At 40.7% G+C, this 18,226-nt stretch overlaps 1 protein-coding gene across 9 annotated transcripts in view; it reads left to right on the forward strand.

Annotated features, from left to right (window-relative positions):
• The window catches only part of RBM33 (RNA binding motif protein 33), a 165,861-nt gene that overhangs the window by 105,037 nt on the left and 42,598 nt on the right, over positions 1-18,226 (forward strand). For 8 of the 9 annotated variants that reach the window (XR_003998741.1, XM_030550087.1, XM_030550091.1 and 5 more), the window contains one exon: positions 2,538-3,179. Coding sequence is in view for 8 of the 9 variants with exons in the window: in XM_030550087.1 (XP_030405947.1) it covers positions 2,538-3,179 (642 nt within the window). In the remaining variant the exon portion in view is untranslated. Of the gene's footprint in view, positions 1-2,537; positions 3,180-9,098; positions 9,587-18,226 lie in introns of those variants that run through there. The other variant, XM_030550092.1, reaches the window with a different exon arrangement.

Here is an 18,226-nt window from a genome sequence, read left to right on the forward strand (position 1 = left end):
TGCTGAGAGACAACACCACAGCTACATGGTTTGTCAGCCAATAAGGAGAAGCCAGGTCATCTCCACTTTGTCAGGAGCCTGTTCTGCTCTGTATTTGTCTCCAGATCACACTGACCTTGCATTTTCCAGGAGTTCAGAACTTACTAACATCACCTCAGCAGACAGTTCTCAGACATCCATGAGAGGATGATCAAGAACCCAATGTTGCAGAGCATCTTTTGCAAGTGAGGCTGCCCATTAATACACCTATTTGCCACAGACCAGAACAAGAAATTCCAAGTGTTCTGCACCAGAGGGTGCTCTAGACCAAACACATTAGTGCCTTTCATATCCTGTTACTCTGTGACAGATGTATGTCCTCCCGTCAGTCCCCAGGATACGAAGGGTCCAGTGTAGTCTGAAGCACGATGCTGGACTGATAATCAGGATAGCTCCAATGGGCCAGGCAGGTCTGATGTTCATATCTGGTGGATTTTTTGTTATACTTCCCTATTGTGTTGGCTGCTCTTCCCAGCAGTCTCACAGAACAATCAATAGTTGGATCCAACGCCCAGACTTTACATACATATTGTTATGTATGACAGCTGTGATGCTGGGTGGCTGGCCGACCCACTGAATGAAGCAGTTCAGCTGAAGTTCAGAAAAAATTCTGCTCCAAAGCAAGAAGGTCTCAGCTAGACTGACATATATCAAAGTGGAAGAGAGAGTTTTTATTCATCTCCCTCCCCACCTGGTTTGGAAGCCCCCCCACCCACTCTTCAGACTTCAATATAGTATTAGCGAGGTGATGGATTCCCCTTTAGCAAGCAGTTCCCTATCCCATTATCAATGAAGGCTGCCTTTTCAGTAGCCATTACATCAGCTTGAAGGGTAGGGAGATGCATGTCCCCTGATAGTTTTATAAGGCTAGGCTTAGGGTTAGGTATCATCCCAACTTCCTGCCAAAAGTTTGTTTCTGAGTTCCATATTAAACTAATTTATTTATCTCCCAGTTTTGGTTGGGCTGTTCTGTAGTCATTGGTTAAACAGAATTCCTAATACCCACCTCCAAACAGACAACTACTTGTTAGTCATCAGGAGTGGAATCCATGTGGACGATCACGCAAAGAAGAAAGAATAGTTATCTTTTGGTTAAAGTGTTTTTTTCGAAATGTGTTATCCACATGAATTCCATGATTTCCCCACTGCCCCAAAGTCTTACTCCTCTGAATTGGAGAAGGAACTGTGGGGTATTTGCACCCATTCTGCCTCTTATGCCCTTGACTGGGGTTTAGGCTCAAAGACATCTAGGATACAGGCACGGCCCTAATGAACACTGCTTGGTACAATAATCCAATCTCACGTGCATACCCATATTTGAATCTGCATGGACAGTACATCTCAAAGAACAAATATGGTAAGTAACCGTTCTTTACTGGGCACACAGATTGTTCATGAAATGCTTTAGTACCTTTTTATGGAAGACTTTACTGAAATGCAATGTGTTATTTGATGAAAGCCTAATCTTATTTTATTTGGAAAATATTTCTGGTAAGTATAGCCTAAAATCAGAATGATCTGTTCATTGAAATAGTAAATTAATTATATAGCGTGTTTTATAGGCAGATTGCTTTAAAAACAATCTTAAATCCATTTAAAATTGAATCTAATTCCATCAGGTATATTTTGTAATAAAATATATACATCCTGTTGAAGTAGCTATCTCAAAAGCGAGCTGGATCTTTTTTCTTGAAGATGGGCATCTGCATTTTCTTAACTGTTCCCTGTTTCTTATAGCTTCCTATAAGGACACTTTCTGCCAAAGTTGCAGGACCTTTAGAAAGGTTATTTGGCAGAGTATAATACTTTCAGAAAGGCTTAGGGATGGAATATTAAAGGCATTCTCTATATACCATTAATATTCCAACACTGCATGTGGCAACATTTTGATTCTGAGGACAGTGCATGAGTTCAAGGTCAGAGAGATTGACTTGTGCTGTTCATTATAACCAATTATTGTGTGACAAATGAGTTTGAGATCAGGCTGAAAATTCTGTAAGGAAAATCAATAGTTCTAATCAGGGCTTTTCAGGTCATTTACCACCCTACCTTTTGTTAGTTTGTCAGAAAAGAGAAAGATAAAACCTGTGTGACAGTGGATTGCCTCTGTATTGTTACTTTCCATTTGAAACATATTTTTATATCTTGAATTATATTAATAGTTTAATTGGTTTCAGAAACTTCTACAAGAATTCCAATTTATAAGACTTCATTTTTAGTATTTTGATAAGATTTCTAAACTAGCAATATAGTGCGCCCCCCCGGATGTAGTATATCTAATTCCTAAAACAGATTCAAGTTGCTTGTCTCTAATGAATAGCAGATCTTACTGGAAGAGATGTCACTAATAGTTTTAGCACAATGTTGGGGTAATTTCAAAATATCTTTTCAGAGTCATGCCATTATGACATCTTATAAAATAATAACTTCATGTTAGCTTTGAGTAAACTGGACATATTTCACTATTTCAGTAAATGCCTTTCCTTTCCTTTTTGTAGTTTCCTGATGAAGATGAAGAAACCAGATTATACCGCTTGAAGATAGAAGAACAGAAACGCCTAAGAGAAGAAATTCTGAAACAGAAGGAGCTGAGACGGCAGCAGCAGGCAGGTGCTAGAAAGAGAGAGTTACTTGAAAGACTTGCACAACAGCAGCAACAGCCTCCTACACAACAATCTTTCACACAGCAGGAAGAGGAATCATCAGAGTTTCCCACCAATGGAAATCCATTTATTGTCCATCCTGGTGCACAGACCAGGCAAAATGTGAAAAATAGACTTCTTGTTAAAAAGCAAGACATGGTAGTTGCAAATATTCAGCCCAAACCCACAGATTTCATGCAAGATGGGGCTAATATGCATTTTCAAGGACAGCAAGTGAAAACAGTGAAGCCTTTGAGACAGACTAGAACAGTACCACAAAGTCAGCTTCAGCCATTGCCGAAAGTATTACAAACAAAACCTTCAGCAACTACAGCATCACTCACCCCAGGACAGACTGCTAGAGTGGCATCGATACAAGGAAGGCCTCAGGAACTGAAACCTGGTGTGAAAAGGACTGTCATGCAACGGGCAAACACTGGTAGTGGAGATGGGCCCCATGTCAGCACCAAAGTGAGGGTGATTAAGTTGTCAGGAGGGGTAAGTTTCCAAGGCTCATCTATTTTTGTGTTGTTTTGTCATGGTCTGTTTTTGTGTGTTCTATCCAATGCAATTCTAAAATAGGAAAAGAACCTATTTTGAAAAGAAAACAGCAAATTCAACAGAACTAATAATCCGTATTTCGGAAGATGATTTTCAGAGTTATAGACAAGAGTTATTTTTTAAAAAAACTTGTTGGAACAGAGGTTTGCTGTAATATATTGCACTGGAGTGGGGTTACCATTAAGTTTACATCACCATTTCCTGAATAATATCTACTCATTTTGGGTGCTTGTAACTTGCACCTAAAAATTCTTCACCTGTGAATCTTTACATAGAGCAGCAGTTCTCAAACTTTAGCAACCCGATGACCCCCATTTTGATTTAAATTTTTTTGCAGACTCCTAAATCCCTCGCTCAGTCATAGAATATCAGGGTTGGAAGGGACCTCAGGAGGTCATCTAGTCCAACCCCCTGCTCAAAGCAGGACCAATCCCTAACTAAATCCCCAAATGACCCCCTCAAGGATTGAACACTCAACCCTGGGTTTAGCAGGCCAATGCTCAAACCACTGAGCTGCCCCCCCCCAAGTCCTAGCCCCTCCCCCCCACACTCCAGCCCCTTCCCCCAAGGCCCCATCCTTACTCCACCCTTGCCCCTCCTCTTCCCTGCCTCTTTTTGCCCTGCCCATGAGCGCACCCTGTCTTTACCCCTGCCCCTTCTTCCCAGCGCCTTCTGCACTCCACTGAACAGCTGTTTCACAGCGTGCAGGAGGCACTGGGAGGGAGGGAGAGAAGTTTATCAGCCAGGCCAGTGGCCCCAGCCATGACTTGCAGACCCCCTGGAGTACCCTCGCAGACCCCAATTTAAGAAACCCTGGCACGGAGCATTTTGGTCCAGAAATGCTTTGATGTATGGGAGAAAAGAATTTGTGTGGCTATTTTTAAATTTGAGGGGTTAACACCCCCCCCCCCAAAAAAAAAAAAAAAAGACATATGCCCTGTCCATCAGGCAGTTGAAACCAAACTTGCAGCCAGTCATGTTTAAGTATGGCTGGAGCTAGCATAGTTGTCTGAACACTGTGGGCAACCCTTTTTTCTTTGAGAACCACATTACAAAACTGTGATATAAACAGAATTTGGGAGAGGAAATTTTGTACTAGGGACTAGACTGAAAATGCCACCATTTCACTTTTGTGTCTAAATCAGATGTATTTATCTTCTGACAAAGGGGTCCATTGTCTGCATTGGCCCCTGAGCACTGGTGGTGGTCCTAGTAGCATTGTATATTCACAATGTTTTTCTGTATTCATCCAGCCAATATCTATATCGATGGTTTTCAACATTTTTCATTTGCGGACCCCTAAAAAATTTTGAATGGAGGTGCAGCGGACCCCTTTGGAAATCTTAGACATAATCTGCAGACCCCTAGGTATCCACGGATCACAGATTGAAAACCACTGATCTATATTAAATTTGATTTTTTTTTTAATTGAAAAAAATAGGAGTGCAGAATAAGATGAAAATTCACAGGGTCTAACTACAGGGTTTTCTGAGAGACATCTGGTCCTTGCTTTGCCTTGTGCAAAAATATTTAAATATAAAAATCTTTCTGTGCTGTGGTACCTTTTAGGAGAGGGGCAATCTGAAAGAAATCTATACACTAATTGAGGAAACCACTAGAACTGCAGTAAGCGACAAGCAGGTGGACATATTCAGTGTGTTAGCAGAGGTTGAACAGGATCTCAGTTACAGAAGTTGTTTCTCACTCTTCTCTCAAAATCTGATTTTGTTAAATAATAGAATTTAGCAAATAAGTAGCTCAAAATGTAGTCTTAGGTGCCCAGGTATCTTGGTAATAAGCACCGTATACATATGCAAAGGGAGACAGAGATAATTCTTGGTGTTTTTAAAAGGGAAGAGGAAATTAAAATGCTGGAGATACTAAAGTATTAAAGGTGACTACTTTTCATTAGGATTTTATTAGATTACAAATTTCAAAATGTTTCAAATTGTATAGTTACACAGTGACTGTAAAGGTCCTCTTAACATTTTTTTTTTAAGAAATATATTAGCATAATAGAAAGAATATGACCAATGAGGATCTGGTATGAGTGGATGATGACTTTCTTCAGACATTGGTAGTAACTTTAGTCCAGTAGAAGGAGTAAATACCAGAAGTTGTAGGTAATCCCTTCTGTTGGACTAAATAAAAATATAATCATGCTTTCAGGAATCCCATTGGCCTGCAAGTAGTGTGACTGGCTTATTTTATTCTTGGTAATTCAACAAAAACAGTCTGGCCCCAACTTTTCTTTTTATCTGGTGAGACAAAACATCAAGCTGCAACCCCAGCCACCAGTGCATAGAGGTCTCCAGGGCAAATGATTCAGTGCCCAATGTAGCAAGTGTCATGAAACAGTTTTTTTTTCCTTAATGTTTTCTTTTTCCAGCCAACCATAAGTGACTTTTTTTTTTTTACACCAATTATACAGTAAGGTTGCTTGCCATCAGATTTAGCCACATTAAATACATGTATCGTTCCTGCTGCATTGTATGCTATGCAGACTTGCTCTTGTCCCTTGAAAATTCAGTTCATATCTGCAGGATCATCAGCATAGAACAGGCTGTCTATGCATGGTATGTAGTTGCTTTTCCTTGTCACCATGGAATATTTGTTTTCTTTCAGACTATAGAAAAATGAAAGCAAGCATTACCATTAGCTTTTTAACTCTGATCAAGATGGTTAATTAATTTTTTAATAGTATGTCGGAAAGCTGAATCTATATTACTTTGTTCCATGTGCCACACAGAAAAAAGGGAAAATCTCAGCAACAGGGGGGCAATCTGGCCTGTTTTGATGCTCAGTATATTAAAAAAGATTAACAAGTTTATGAGAGGCCTGCAGACTATAAGGATCTCAGATCCTGTTTATAACTCTGTTTTTTAGTACTGCAGCATACAGCAGTTATTGCCAGACCTTTGAGACGTCCAGGTGATGTGTTTTTTTTTAAAAGAACATTTACTCCCTAATCTTTCTTCCTCAGTCTAAATTAGGTTTGCATGACTTCCGTGCTGTCAGCCACCAGAATATGCTTTGGCTCCTTTTATCTGTAAGCAGTGACTTGATTCTGCAGTATAGCAACCTCTCTGCTGCTGTCAAAACTACAGATCATTTATACCCATTTCCCTTTCTCTTTAATTGTTTGTCCAGACGAAGTCTTTAATGCCCATGGAATGGTGAGATTGTTACTGGTTAGGCACTGTGCAGGCTACTCTACCCAGCTGTGCCAGTGTATGTCAGTACACACTTGAAAAGTCCTCTCTTTTAGCAGACTGGCAATAGTACTAAATAATGTAAAGTAAACAGTTATCTAACAGGGAATGGACTGAGATCATGCTCATACCACACCTTTTATCTAAACCGGTTTTGCTTTGCACAGGAGCTGTTGGCAAAAACTGTCTGCTCATTAGACTGCTTGCTGATACCGTGGTGGGTAGAACAGTTATCAAAGTGGCATTATATGCTAATGATGGGTTTTATTTAATCTCAAAGCAGCTGTGCCAAACTTGATTTCCCTTGTTAAGAAAGTTGTCAGTTTTCTTGGTTCAAAATTACTTTCAGAGAACAGTGGCTCCTGCTGTTGAGTAAGGATACACCCCAGTGTGAGTCTTTATTTTGTGTGCAGCAAGTCCTTTACATAACTAGGTGTTAGGGTATTAGCTAGAGTATCTGACTCCAGGTATGCAATATCCCCATATCTCTGAATAAAATAAGATGACCCATCAAAGTGGCTATGACTACACTTCGTACTCATGGGACGAATAGTCTTTTTAAAGAAGATTTCATGAAATTGCAATATTTACCAATTAAGTATCCTCAAAAAAAGATATTTGCTGTCCAGTGTCTCTGACACAGTAGATCAGAGGTGGGCAAACTTTTTGGCCTGAGGGCCACATTTGGATGGAGAAATTGTATGCAGGGCCATGAATGTAGGGCTGGGGCAGGGGCTTGTGGTGTGGGAGGGAGTGCAGGTTGTGGGAAGCGGGTGCAGTGTGCAGGAAGGGCTCGGAACAAGGGTTGGGGTGCAGGAGGGGTATGGAGTGCAGGAATGGGCTCAGGGCAGGAAGTTGGGGTTCGGGGTGCAGGAGGGGTTCAGGAGGCAAGAGGGGGCTTGGTGAAGAGGGTTGGGGTACAGGAAGGATGTGGCAGGGGGCTCGGCAGGGAATTGAGGGCTCAGGGTAGGAGTATAGGGTGCAGGATGGGGTGCAGAGTGTGAGAGGGGGCTCAGCAGGGGTTTGTGGTGCAGGAGGGGGCTCAGGGCAGGGGTGCAGGATGGGGTGTGGAGTACGGGAGGGGACTCAGGGCAGGGGGTTGGGGTACCGGAGGGGTGCAGCAGGGGGCTCAGGGCAAGGCATTGGGGGCTCAGGGCAGCGGATTGGGGGTGTAGAGATGTGCAGCAGAGGGTTCAAGGCAGGAGGTTAGGGGGCTCAGGGCAGGGGTGTGGGGTGCAGGAGGGGTTTGGGGTGCAGGGCCCTGCATCGCTTACCTTGAGCGGCTCTGGGGTAGCAGTGGGGCTAAGGCAGGCTCCCTGCCTGCCCTGGCCCCATGCTGCTCCCAGAAGTGTCCAGCATAGCCAGCAGTGGCTCCTGGGGGCGGGGCGGGGTTGGGGTGGGGTAGGCAACTTCGCTGTGTGCTGCCCTCACCTAGGGGTACCACCCCTGAATCTCCCATTGTCCGTGATTCCCCGTTCCTGGCCAATGGGAGCTGTGGGGGGCAGTGCCTGCACGCGAGGGCAGTGCACAGAGCCCTCTCCTAGGGGCATGGTGCCGGCCACTTCTGGGAGCATCATGGGGCCAAGGCAGGCAGGGAGCCTGCGTTAGCCCCGCTGTGCCCCGGGGCTGGCAATCCCATAGGCCAGATCGAAAGCCCTGAGGGGCTGGATCCAGCCCTCAGACCATAGTTTGCCCTCTCCTGCAGTAAATGCTCCAGTATGTGCCTGACAAGCCTCAAGAAAAAGAAAGCAGAAGATGAACACTTCCTGTGTGTCAGACACTGCAATGTATTGCATGCCCTATCAGGGACTAGTCATGTGATGCAAGGGGTTAATGATAGAATTTATCCTTATTTATTTCATGTCATAGCTGTCATTTTTACCAGAATCCTAGTTCCTCAAACATTTTAAGGCCAACCCTTCCTTTCGTGCCTCTAGATGAGCAAGGAGGAGTGCCTGTGTGAGTGTTTCTATTTTGATTGTTCCCTTTCAGTCTTGGTACTCCAAGTATGCTTGGCAAGTTTAGTCAGTCTGATCTTTAGCACTTGAAGAGACAGTGGGATCAGGCGTTCAACAGATATTTTTGATATCAAGGCTTTGCTTTTTTGCAGAGCTACAAGACCTCTGTTGGCATAGCTTATCTAGCTTCGGTCTTACTTTGTTGCATATCTTCAGGATATCACTTCACTGTGTCTTGGATACACAAGATCAGCATATTATTATCATGCTGTCCATGAGAAACAGTCTTAGATTTGTCTGGCTCAATCAGAGGCCTGATCTCAATACTAGATAAAGAACACAATAGGATTCAGACAGGATAAGATCTTGAAATGGTATTTGTTGGGAGGAAATACAGTAATAAATGGATATTTGTAGGCAGACATAGTAGATACTTCAAAAAATATCTAGTGCAGTTGAAATCTGTAAATCCAATATCATAGAGCAGGAATGATCCTGGTCATGAGGGAGCAGGTTTGTACCCAGTGTTAGCCCTATATATCTTAAGTGTTAAAAGGTTATACAAACTCGGCATGTTAGACATGTCCATTGATTGGTCTGAAGTTCTGTTGGCATTGCATGATGTTTTTAAATCATTGTTGTACCACTCAGTCATCTTATTTTATTATTGGGTGATCTCTCCCTAGCCAAAGACTGGTCTTCCTTGCTCAAAGTGATATGTCTCAGCCTCTGTGGCCCGAAAATGCTGAATCTTATGCTGGACCAAGAATACACCACTCTTTGTCTGTGTGGGCCTTTTGTATAAGTGCACTAGTGGGCCTTTTGTATAAGTACCTATGTTCTGTTTGGATTAAAAGTGAAGTCTTAGATTTTCATGAGTTATAGCAACTACTGCCCGACACTGCATCTGAAAAGCGTGACCGAAATAGCTGACAAACTATTTTCGTTGGAAATTCAGTCTGTAAGGATATATTCTTGGGTTGTGTAAAAAAGATTGAAGAGGGCAGCTAAAGGGCAGATAGCTTTGCTTTATTTAGGATAACGGTCAAGGAGGGAGGTAGTTGAACACTGAATTCTTAAAAATGGGAAAAAATGTTCTTGGTTTAGACAATCCTTTTGGATGATGTAAATTTATCTACTAAGATTTGCTTGATTGTATTTGTTTTGCTTGTATGTGTATTGTTCATTACAGCCAATAAAAATTGTTTAAATAATTTAAATTTCTATAGCGCCTTTCGTCCAAAGACATCAGAAGAGCTTATACAAACACTTACGTGGCAAGAAGTATATAGGGAACTTTCAACCCATATCTGAAATGCAGCTCTCAGGTGTGGAATATCAGAACATTAGCAGAGTACAATAATGTTATTTTCACAGTGGGAGATGGCATCAGCATCAGTATTCATCCCCCACCATCTGAAAGAATGGTCTTGGGCACAAGTAAGGTCAGTGTGCATGTCATATTAGGTGTGCAGGCAAAAACTGAATGTAGGCCAGTATTTTATATTGCATCTTAATGCCTCTTTTTCACACTTACAACTCAGCACAAAAAGAGTGACACTCAAGAAGCTGCTCTAATCTAAACATCAAGGAGATTAAAACTCAGCCAAAGATAATGGATGGACAGACTTCCAGTATCTGTAAAATATCAATCTAGCAATATTTCTCAAATTAGAATGTTCCCTACTGAAAAACTCACTGAATTTCTTGCTCTGTAAAAGTACACTCTAAAGGCACAGGTTGGTGCAAAATATTGAAAACTATATAGGTGCCATTGGGGCATAGATTGATATGGTTCATTGAGGTGGAATAAGTTATGATTTTCACAAGTCTTTTAGAGAGGGGGGTACACTTCTTAGTGGGATGGTACAAAAGGAGACATGAATTCACACATGGGCAAAGGAGCAGTTAATGGGAGGGCAGTGCAGGAGGAGACCAGGGCATAAAGTTAGGTGAGGTCAAGAGCAAGAGAAGAACTAGATGGCACTTTGAGAGGCTGGCAATCAAATCCTGACTAAAAGGAATCCATGTTTAACGGGTTAAATTATAATCTAATTTCACTGCAAATAACTTAGAGTATATGCAAAATAAAATGCATCCTCTTATCAGCCTGAGAACAGACCTTTTGAAATTTTGACTAAATTTTATATACAATTGTAAGACTAGGCTTTTCATTGAATACTGTAAAAGCAGATTCCATCATTCCCTTAAAATTGTAATAGTCTCCTGCACTTTAATTTTGGAATTTTATACTGTAAAACAGTCTCGCATGGTGGGCCTAATGTACATTATTGCAACATCAAGTAGTAGTTGGATTTCATGAGAGGAAATGATAGAGGATGACCGTGACAGCGTAAGTAAAAATATGTCACTAATAGAAATCTTATTTTAAAGTGAAAATTGGTCAACATGGGATTATTGGAGTGGGAAAGGATGCAGATTTGTCTCATTTAAATTTAGTGACTCCAAGAGCAATGAAATGCTTTAATATAAAATGTTCAACATTTAAGAAACTAGAGGAGCTAGGCACTAATACAGGTATACCTCGCGTCTAGAAGACACTCAAACGCAAATGGAGAACTAAATAACTGAATACCATCAGTGCTATGGAAAACATAATGCTAGAAGCTTGGGGAAGGACATGGCAAGAGTTGAACAAACAGATTTGTGTGGCCATAGCAGAGTGGTACGCACTGGGTTCCTGTTTTGGCTTGGTAAAGAAATTGTCAGTCTGCAGGGATTTGTTCATCTAAGCATCTCTAAGGCTGCAAGATCCATGTGGCTGAAGAGGGCTACATTAATGCAAACTAGGGAAACTTTTATTTCAAGCGCACAGCATCCCCATGGGGGGATTACAGTGCAGCATTTCAGTGCACACTGCTATTCATACCGGTCATTGTCCAAACTATGGAGCAGTGTAGATCAAGCTCAAAATGACTTTACCGTGAGGTGAGACATTATCTGAGTCTCTTTCAGAGAGACAACTCTCAAATTAACAAGCATTGACTTTTCTTTCAAGGTTCTAGGTAGTCCTACTTATGGATGAATATCACAATCTGTTGAGGAGCCAACCAGAGTTATTGGTTGTGGGTATAAAGTGGGGGGCACTTTCCTCCAGGAAAGTGGGTGCACAGTCAACAGTTTCTAGAAATGAGCATCCTGTAAGTTTTACTGTTCTTTATTTAAAAGGAAAAAGTATGAGGTGAGAATCCAACACCAATTTCATGTACATCAACAGTCAGAGGTACTTGCTGTTGACAAGTAATATATAAGTGACTCACCAGCTTTTAATATAGGCAAAAAGAAACCTTCAACTAAGCCAGGAAACTTGAACTAGAAAAATTAGGAATGAACGTGCCAACCTGGAAACTCCAGTCAGTTCAGAACATAGCAGCTTGTTTGCTCAGCAGCACAGTCCAACAAAAGCACATCATCCCAGTAATCTCTCTTCACTGGCTTTCTGTTGAATGCTGGTTCAATTTTAAGATTCTGGTTTTCATGTTGAAAGTCCTATGTTAGGATAGCCTCAAATATCAGTGGGACTGTTTCACTCTGTAAAGTAATGACCACAGTGACATTTCCACTAGTGTAGTGTCAAGATTGCAAGGAGGAGGCAGAGTTGCTTTTCCTAACGGAAGAGATCAGAATGACACATCTGGGCATGTTCAGAACCTATTCTGACCTATCTACTCCTGAAAAGCACACCAAAATCATGTTTTGAAACAAAACAAGGATCTTACAGAATGAGGGAAAGTGAAAGTTTAATCTCGTTGTGCTCACTTTAATGGTGTAAGAACATAACAGTCATACACAATGGTCCATCTAGTCCAGTATCCTGTCTTCCGGCAGTGGCTGATTCCAGATGCTTCAGAGGAAATGAACAGAACTGGACAATTGAGTGATCCATCCCCTGTTGTCCAGTCCTAGCTTCTGGCAGTTGGAGGTTTAGGGATACTCAGGGCATAGAGTTGTGTCCATGACCATCTTGCGTCCATAGGGTTGTGTCCTTGATCTATCCTCCATGAATTTATCTAATTCTTTTTTTGAACCCAGTTATAATTTTGGCCTTCAGATTGGCCCTTGGCAATGAGTTCCACAGGTTGACTGTTCACCATGGGAAGAAGTACTTCCTTTTGTTTTGTTTTTAAACCTGCTGAATATTAATTTTGGTGCTCAAATATATCAATGATGGGTGTGCTTTAAGAATCAAGATAAAAAAGCTGACTCACTTAGAGGGAGAAAGAACTACTTATAGAGGTTTTCCAATAGAAAAGCCTGACATGGAGATTTTCTTTGAAAGACGTACTGCGCGACTGGAGAAACAAAATAGTGACCAGCTTCTGTGGTCTGGTAGCCCCTAGCATTTTGAATGGATGTTCTACCCCCAAAACAGGAATTTTCCTTGACAAACCCCTTGTCTCCATCCAAAAAGGTGTGTCCCAATAGCAGATATGCATACTACACACCATGTATTCTATGAAATATGTATTATGGGGCTTTCTTTACCTCTGCTAAAATAATCCCAGTGTACTTGCTCTGAAGTGATCTTTTTCTATTGCTTAAAACAGTGCGTTGTTTTTGGTGGAAGGAGGTAGATTTTAAAATAGAGACACTGTAACTCAGTGAAGGCTATGTACATAGTGTTGTCAGAGGTGTTATCAGATGCTACCGGTGTGGTGCTCTGCTCTGTTCAGTGTTGATATCACTCGGCTGCGTGCGTGTGTTCCCTCTGTGTGCTGCCCCAACTCTGCAGATAGCTGACACAGCAGACCCAAAGAGAAACCCCAATGACCACGGAGTCTAGTAAGGTACGAAGGCACTTCGGCCAGCTTTATTGCCATATTGGACACAATAATAGTTCCCTCCAGATCGTTACTCTACAGGGCATGCTACGAGTATGTGCCCAGGGTCAATGGACTCCGCTCAGTTAGTGGCGGGACTTTCCACTGCCCCCTCGGCTGGACAAAGACACCGCACTAGGGATGCATTCTTATACACAGGTACAAACAAGTTACACATCACTCCTGACGTATTGAGGTGCAACCCCTCTACGTAGCAAGGTACAACTCCTCTATGTAGTAAGGTGCCACCTCTCACCTTGTACATGTTGGTTTGAACAAAACAACTCTATCCATCGTATTACCCTTTTGCCCCTGTCATTGGGATGGGTCAGTTTGTTCCTTGTTATCTGTGTAGAATGTGCAAGTATGTGAATGTTCTAATCTCTAGTGTTCAGTACCTTTTAGGTTCGTATCTTCTTGCAGCATCAGCCCTTTCCTTGCCAGCTTATGTGAGCAGGGCCTGCCTCTGGCTCACAGCTCCACTTGGCTTTATGTTAGCAAAGTCTTGACTATTACTTTAGTTCAGGCCTTAGGCCTCATACCAGGCCTCTGATACCAAGGTTTATATCTCAGGGCCTCCTCTTACTACACATAGCAAGTCTCAAACTTAGTTGATTTTACTGTATCTTTGCAGTTATATTTACATTTTATTGGGGAATTTCCCATACCACACTCAATAACTCAGGTTGAGTCTACCCTAGTAAAGGAAGTAGCGATAATTCACCATTTGTGCAGTTATTACAGTCATAGTAATGGCCAAAGCTGTAGCGTAGATAAGGCTTGTGCCCTTTTACCACTGTGCAGTTATGAACAACATACAAATTTCCAAGCAAGGAAATTTTCAGCCCACTTTTGAAGGAGGCATGCAAGGTATTCAGTACATCATTGCTTACTGAATGCCTGTCTGTAATTTGACTGAAACACGTTTCCTTTTGTACTGAGCTGGAAAGGGAATGTAGGTATATTTTTCTGTCCATGTCGTTTTGTATGGTATTATCTCTGTGTATATTTGTTCTGAGTAAGCTGGCTTCATGATCAAAATTTTAAGAATCAAAAGGGGAAAAATATACGTTTCCTCAAACATCCACTGTAATGTTCTGATAAGAGTTAGAAAAGGTCAGTTCCTTCAATATAAATGGAGACTGCTTGATTGGTCACCCAGTTATTTGATTTCAGTGATACTTAATCTAACCTTGTGTCTGCCAGGCATATACTTTTCTTTTTGTGTGAGAGTAAATAGTTGGAACTTAGATAGTTAATTTCTGTCTTAGATTGCTCATCAGTACTGAATTTCTCTTTTAAGTAGAGATGGCTATGATCCAATATGGGTGGAGGGAGCAAAGTGGGAATTGTATTCAGTCAATGTATTGTTGCTGTTCTTTCATTTAAAAAGTAATGACAAGCATCAGCCATGTCCCAGTCAGGGTGAACACTGAACTTGAGTCTGAAGACTCCTGCCACTGACTTGTGTGATATTTGGTAATTATGCCTTATGCCTTAGCTTCCCAATCGTTAGAATGGGAAACATATTTGCCATCTTTGTACAGTACTTTCAGTATCTATAGATAAAAAATGCTACATAGGAGTTTCTTTTTGACCAGCACCTATTGTTCTGCTAATACTGTTGATAAATGTCCTGAACTATTAATTAGCTGTTTTCCTTACATTTTAGCGTAGCTATCAGTGGTTTTGCTTTGTTTTTACAGTGTTTATTTTTGTGTATCACACTGCTGTGTTAGCATCACAGTCTATGTGGACTTTAGTCTTTTTGGTTATAACCCATTGTAGTATCAGTTTAAAATCTATTTCCACACAGAGACCTATATACTGTAGATATATGATAAAATATAGTGACTATCTTCTGCCATTGAAGGAGGATGACTTTAATGATCTAATAGATATTTTCTCTCAACTGCTGTGATCTATAAAGTGACTTTTTTCTGGAAATACTGACTTTTAAACTGCATATAGAGTTTTTATTTCCCCCGCCCCCCAAGGAAAATCAATTACAAAGACGATTTGGGGCTTTGAGGTTTTCGGGGTAAGATTTAAGACTTCATCTTTTGCCACATGCTCTGTTTGAATTATGGTGTATGTTTAAACAAATAGACCCACAGAATGAGGTGAGCATATTAGAACCTCTTTTGTTGTTGTTGCCTCTGTTTTTATGCATGTGATACTTAAAGTAAATAAACTTAGATTGATTTGTGAAGTGCTTTTGCAGCATGCACATCCATTTACTGTTGGGTGATTTTTGAATTAGCTTTTTAAAGATTACATGGATAGACACAGCATTGTAGTAGTTAATAGAAACCTGTGCAGTGAGGTCTATGGGCTGCAAGATCAGTAACAGTGCGGGTGACAGTGAAGTATGGCCTTATCGAAAGGAGAATGCATAAGAGGCTGCCCTGGGACACTACACCACTGTCCTGTGTATCCTGACAATGTTATCTGTCCTCTCAGTACGGAGTATCAAATGTCTGTCATGAGTATAGAAATTAATTTAATGTCACCTGAAGACATGCAATTAATCTTTTAGAGGTTTTCATAATACCTTTACAGAAAGAGTTGCCAGTTTGGCGGATTTGGATTTTGGGGTTTAGCAGAAGATAAGGAAAATTAATTTTTCATCAGGGTTAATACAAGCTAGCAGGGCCACAAAGGCTGAGAAAAATGGTTGGGGAATTTGTCAAGTGTTGTCACTCTAGAATAATGCTGCTTAACGTCTGATAGGTGTAATCAAGAGTTGAGATTTCTATAGGGAGGGATTAATCAATTTGCTCACTACAGAATGCAAGTTGGTGATATCGCTCCTTCATGGGGTTTAAGAATGAAAATAAGATTTGATCTGTCAAATTGCAAGAAGCGCTGACAGTATCAATAGGCATTTTTATCAGTACATTTTTAAAGCATTTGTTATAAATAAATTTGTCCTGCTAATGTTGGTGGCAAACAAACTTCATCTGTATTGTAAAACTGTCATAACATCCCTGATAGAGTACAATGCCTTAGCTTACTAAATTCAGGCCCCCCTCTTAAAAAAAAACAAACAAACCCCCCCCCCCCCACCCTTTATAGAACTCATTTTATATTCAGTTAAGACAGGATAACTTTTAAATTTCTGAAGATGCAAAGAATTGATAAAATAAACAACTGAAATATTATATAGCGACCACTTTGAAATGTGATCGTAATCTGTATCTGACAAATCTGTTTTAAAATCACTGGCATGCATGAATGAAACAATTTCTGTTCATTGCACTGTTTTAGAATACTTTGCAAATATGTTCTTTAGCATTCGAGGTTTGAAAAAAATATTCATAATATAGACCAAATCCACTTGCTCATTCCTTGTGAGTTTTCATTTTTAAATTATATTCAATATTTAGAACTAGTAGGATTTTTATGTCAGATGACTTTTAAGAGCAGATTTTCTTTGGCAAATAACCAGTTTCCCTTATATTCCAAAGACTTTCAGGTGAACAGATAGAACTCTTGCTACACATAGCAGCTTTTGTCATGACTGCCGTTTAAACCCAGTTTTTCAGGGTTTTGACCAGAAATGTTCACGCCTGACTGTAAGTTAGCAATTGGGGAACAAGCCTTAGATAAAACTTGATAATTCAAATTGTGAAGGGGAAAAATGGTTTGTGCTTTAGAGTTTAAGGGGCAGCCAGTATCTCAAGAAAATATTTTTTCATTATTGATATTTAGGCAAAGGGTGAACTTTTCCCCTGGGCAGAAGCCGTTCACCACTTAAATCATCCCAATTAAGTCCTCAGTATAGATTTTAAATATAGGATTTGTAGTATAGGATTTAAGTGGATTTGTGGTCCATAGCCATGTGTTGGCTATATGGATGGGGTAAATTTCACCTGAAGTGTCAAAACTTTGTGCATCAAATTGTCTATAAAAGAGTAAATGAATGATAGACGTCTCTTTGCAAGATCTAGTATTAAAATACATATCCCAAAAATCAAGTGTTTTTATGAACTTTTTAAAAATCAAAATAGATTTTGAGGACAAAAGTTAAAATGATAGGTGGACCTGCTGGCCCCTTTCTTTTACCCTGGGTGTTAAAAACTTTTAATAAATCAAAACTAGGCTGGTGAAAAGTGTTTAAAAAAAACAGAAAATTTGTAAGAAGTTGTCAAATTTTTATTTTTGCTTTCAAGAAAAATCAACAAGAATTAAGAGACTTAACAACTATATTAGGGTATACTAGAGACACTAGCATCTCAAGCTTATTCTTCTGCAAGCTGTGGGCCTGGTTCTTCAACAGCTCAACCACCTGCTCTGGCCCAGGCATCACAGAATCTAGCATCAAGTAGAATTCAACACCACCCCTCTCTTCTATCTACCATTTTACCATAAACCAGAGAACCTTTCCCAATTTTAATATGCAGATTAGAAGTTCCACTACTGTATGTATTGTTTGCCCTCGAGATCCCATGTTAATATTTCCCTGGAAGGAGAATTGGATGCCAGCATGTGTGTTATGGTTTACATTTTCCTTTGTAGGTAGGATGCAAAAAATTGTTGAAGTTGATGCTGTATCCCCATCAGAGATAAGTGGTCTGTTAGTTACTTTTGTAGCATGAAGTCCAAATGTTCTGACTCTGAAGTATGTGTAGTTGATGTATCACAGTGGGTCTCAAACTTTTTTTTACCGGTGACCCCTTTCACATCGCAGGCCTCTGAGTGCGACCGTCCCATATAAGTTAAACACACTGTTTAATATATTTATCACCATTATAAATGCTGGAGGCAAGCGGGGTTTGGGGTGGAGCTTGACAGCTCACGACCCGCCATGTAATGACCTTGCAACCCCCTGAGGGGTCCCAACCCCCAGTTTGAGAACCCCTGATGTATCAGCTTTACTGGCTTAGTTTTTCAGACTTAGAACTTGTGGAAACTGACATTGATTGTGTCCAATGTAAGGAATTGGACTTAAAGCATGATGTGGGTAATTA

Source organism: Gopherus evgoodei, chromosome 2 (assembly GCF_007399415.2).
Source record: "Gopherus evgoodei ecotype Sinaloan lineage chromosome 2, rGopEvg1_v1.p, whole genome shotgun sequence".
Classification (NCBI taxonomy): Eukaryota; Metazoa; Chordata; order Testudines; family Testudinidae; genus Gopherus; species Gopherus evgoodei.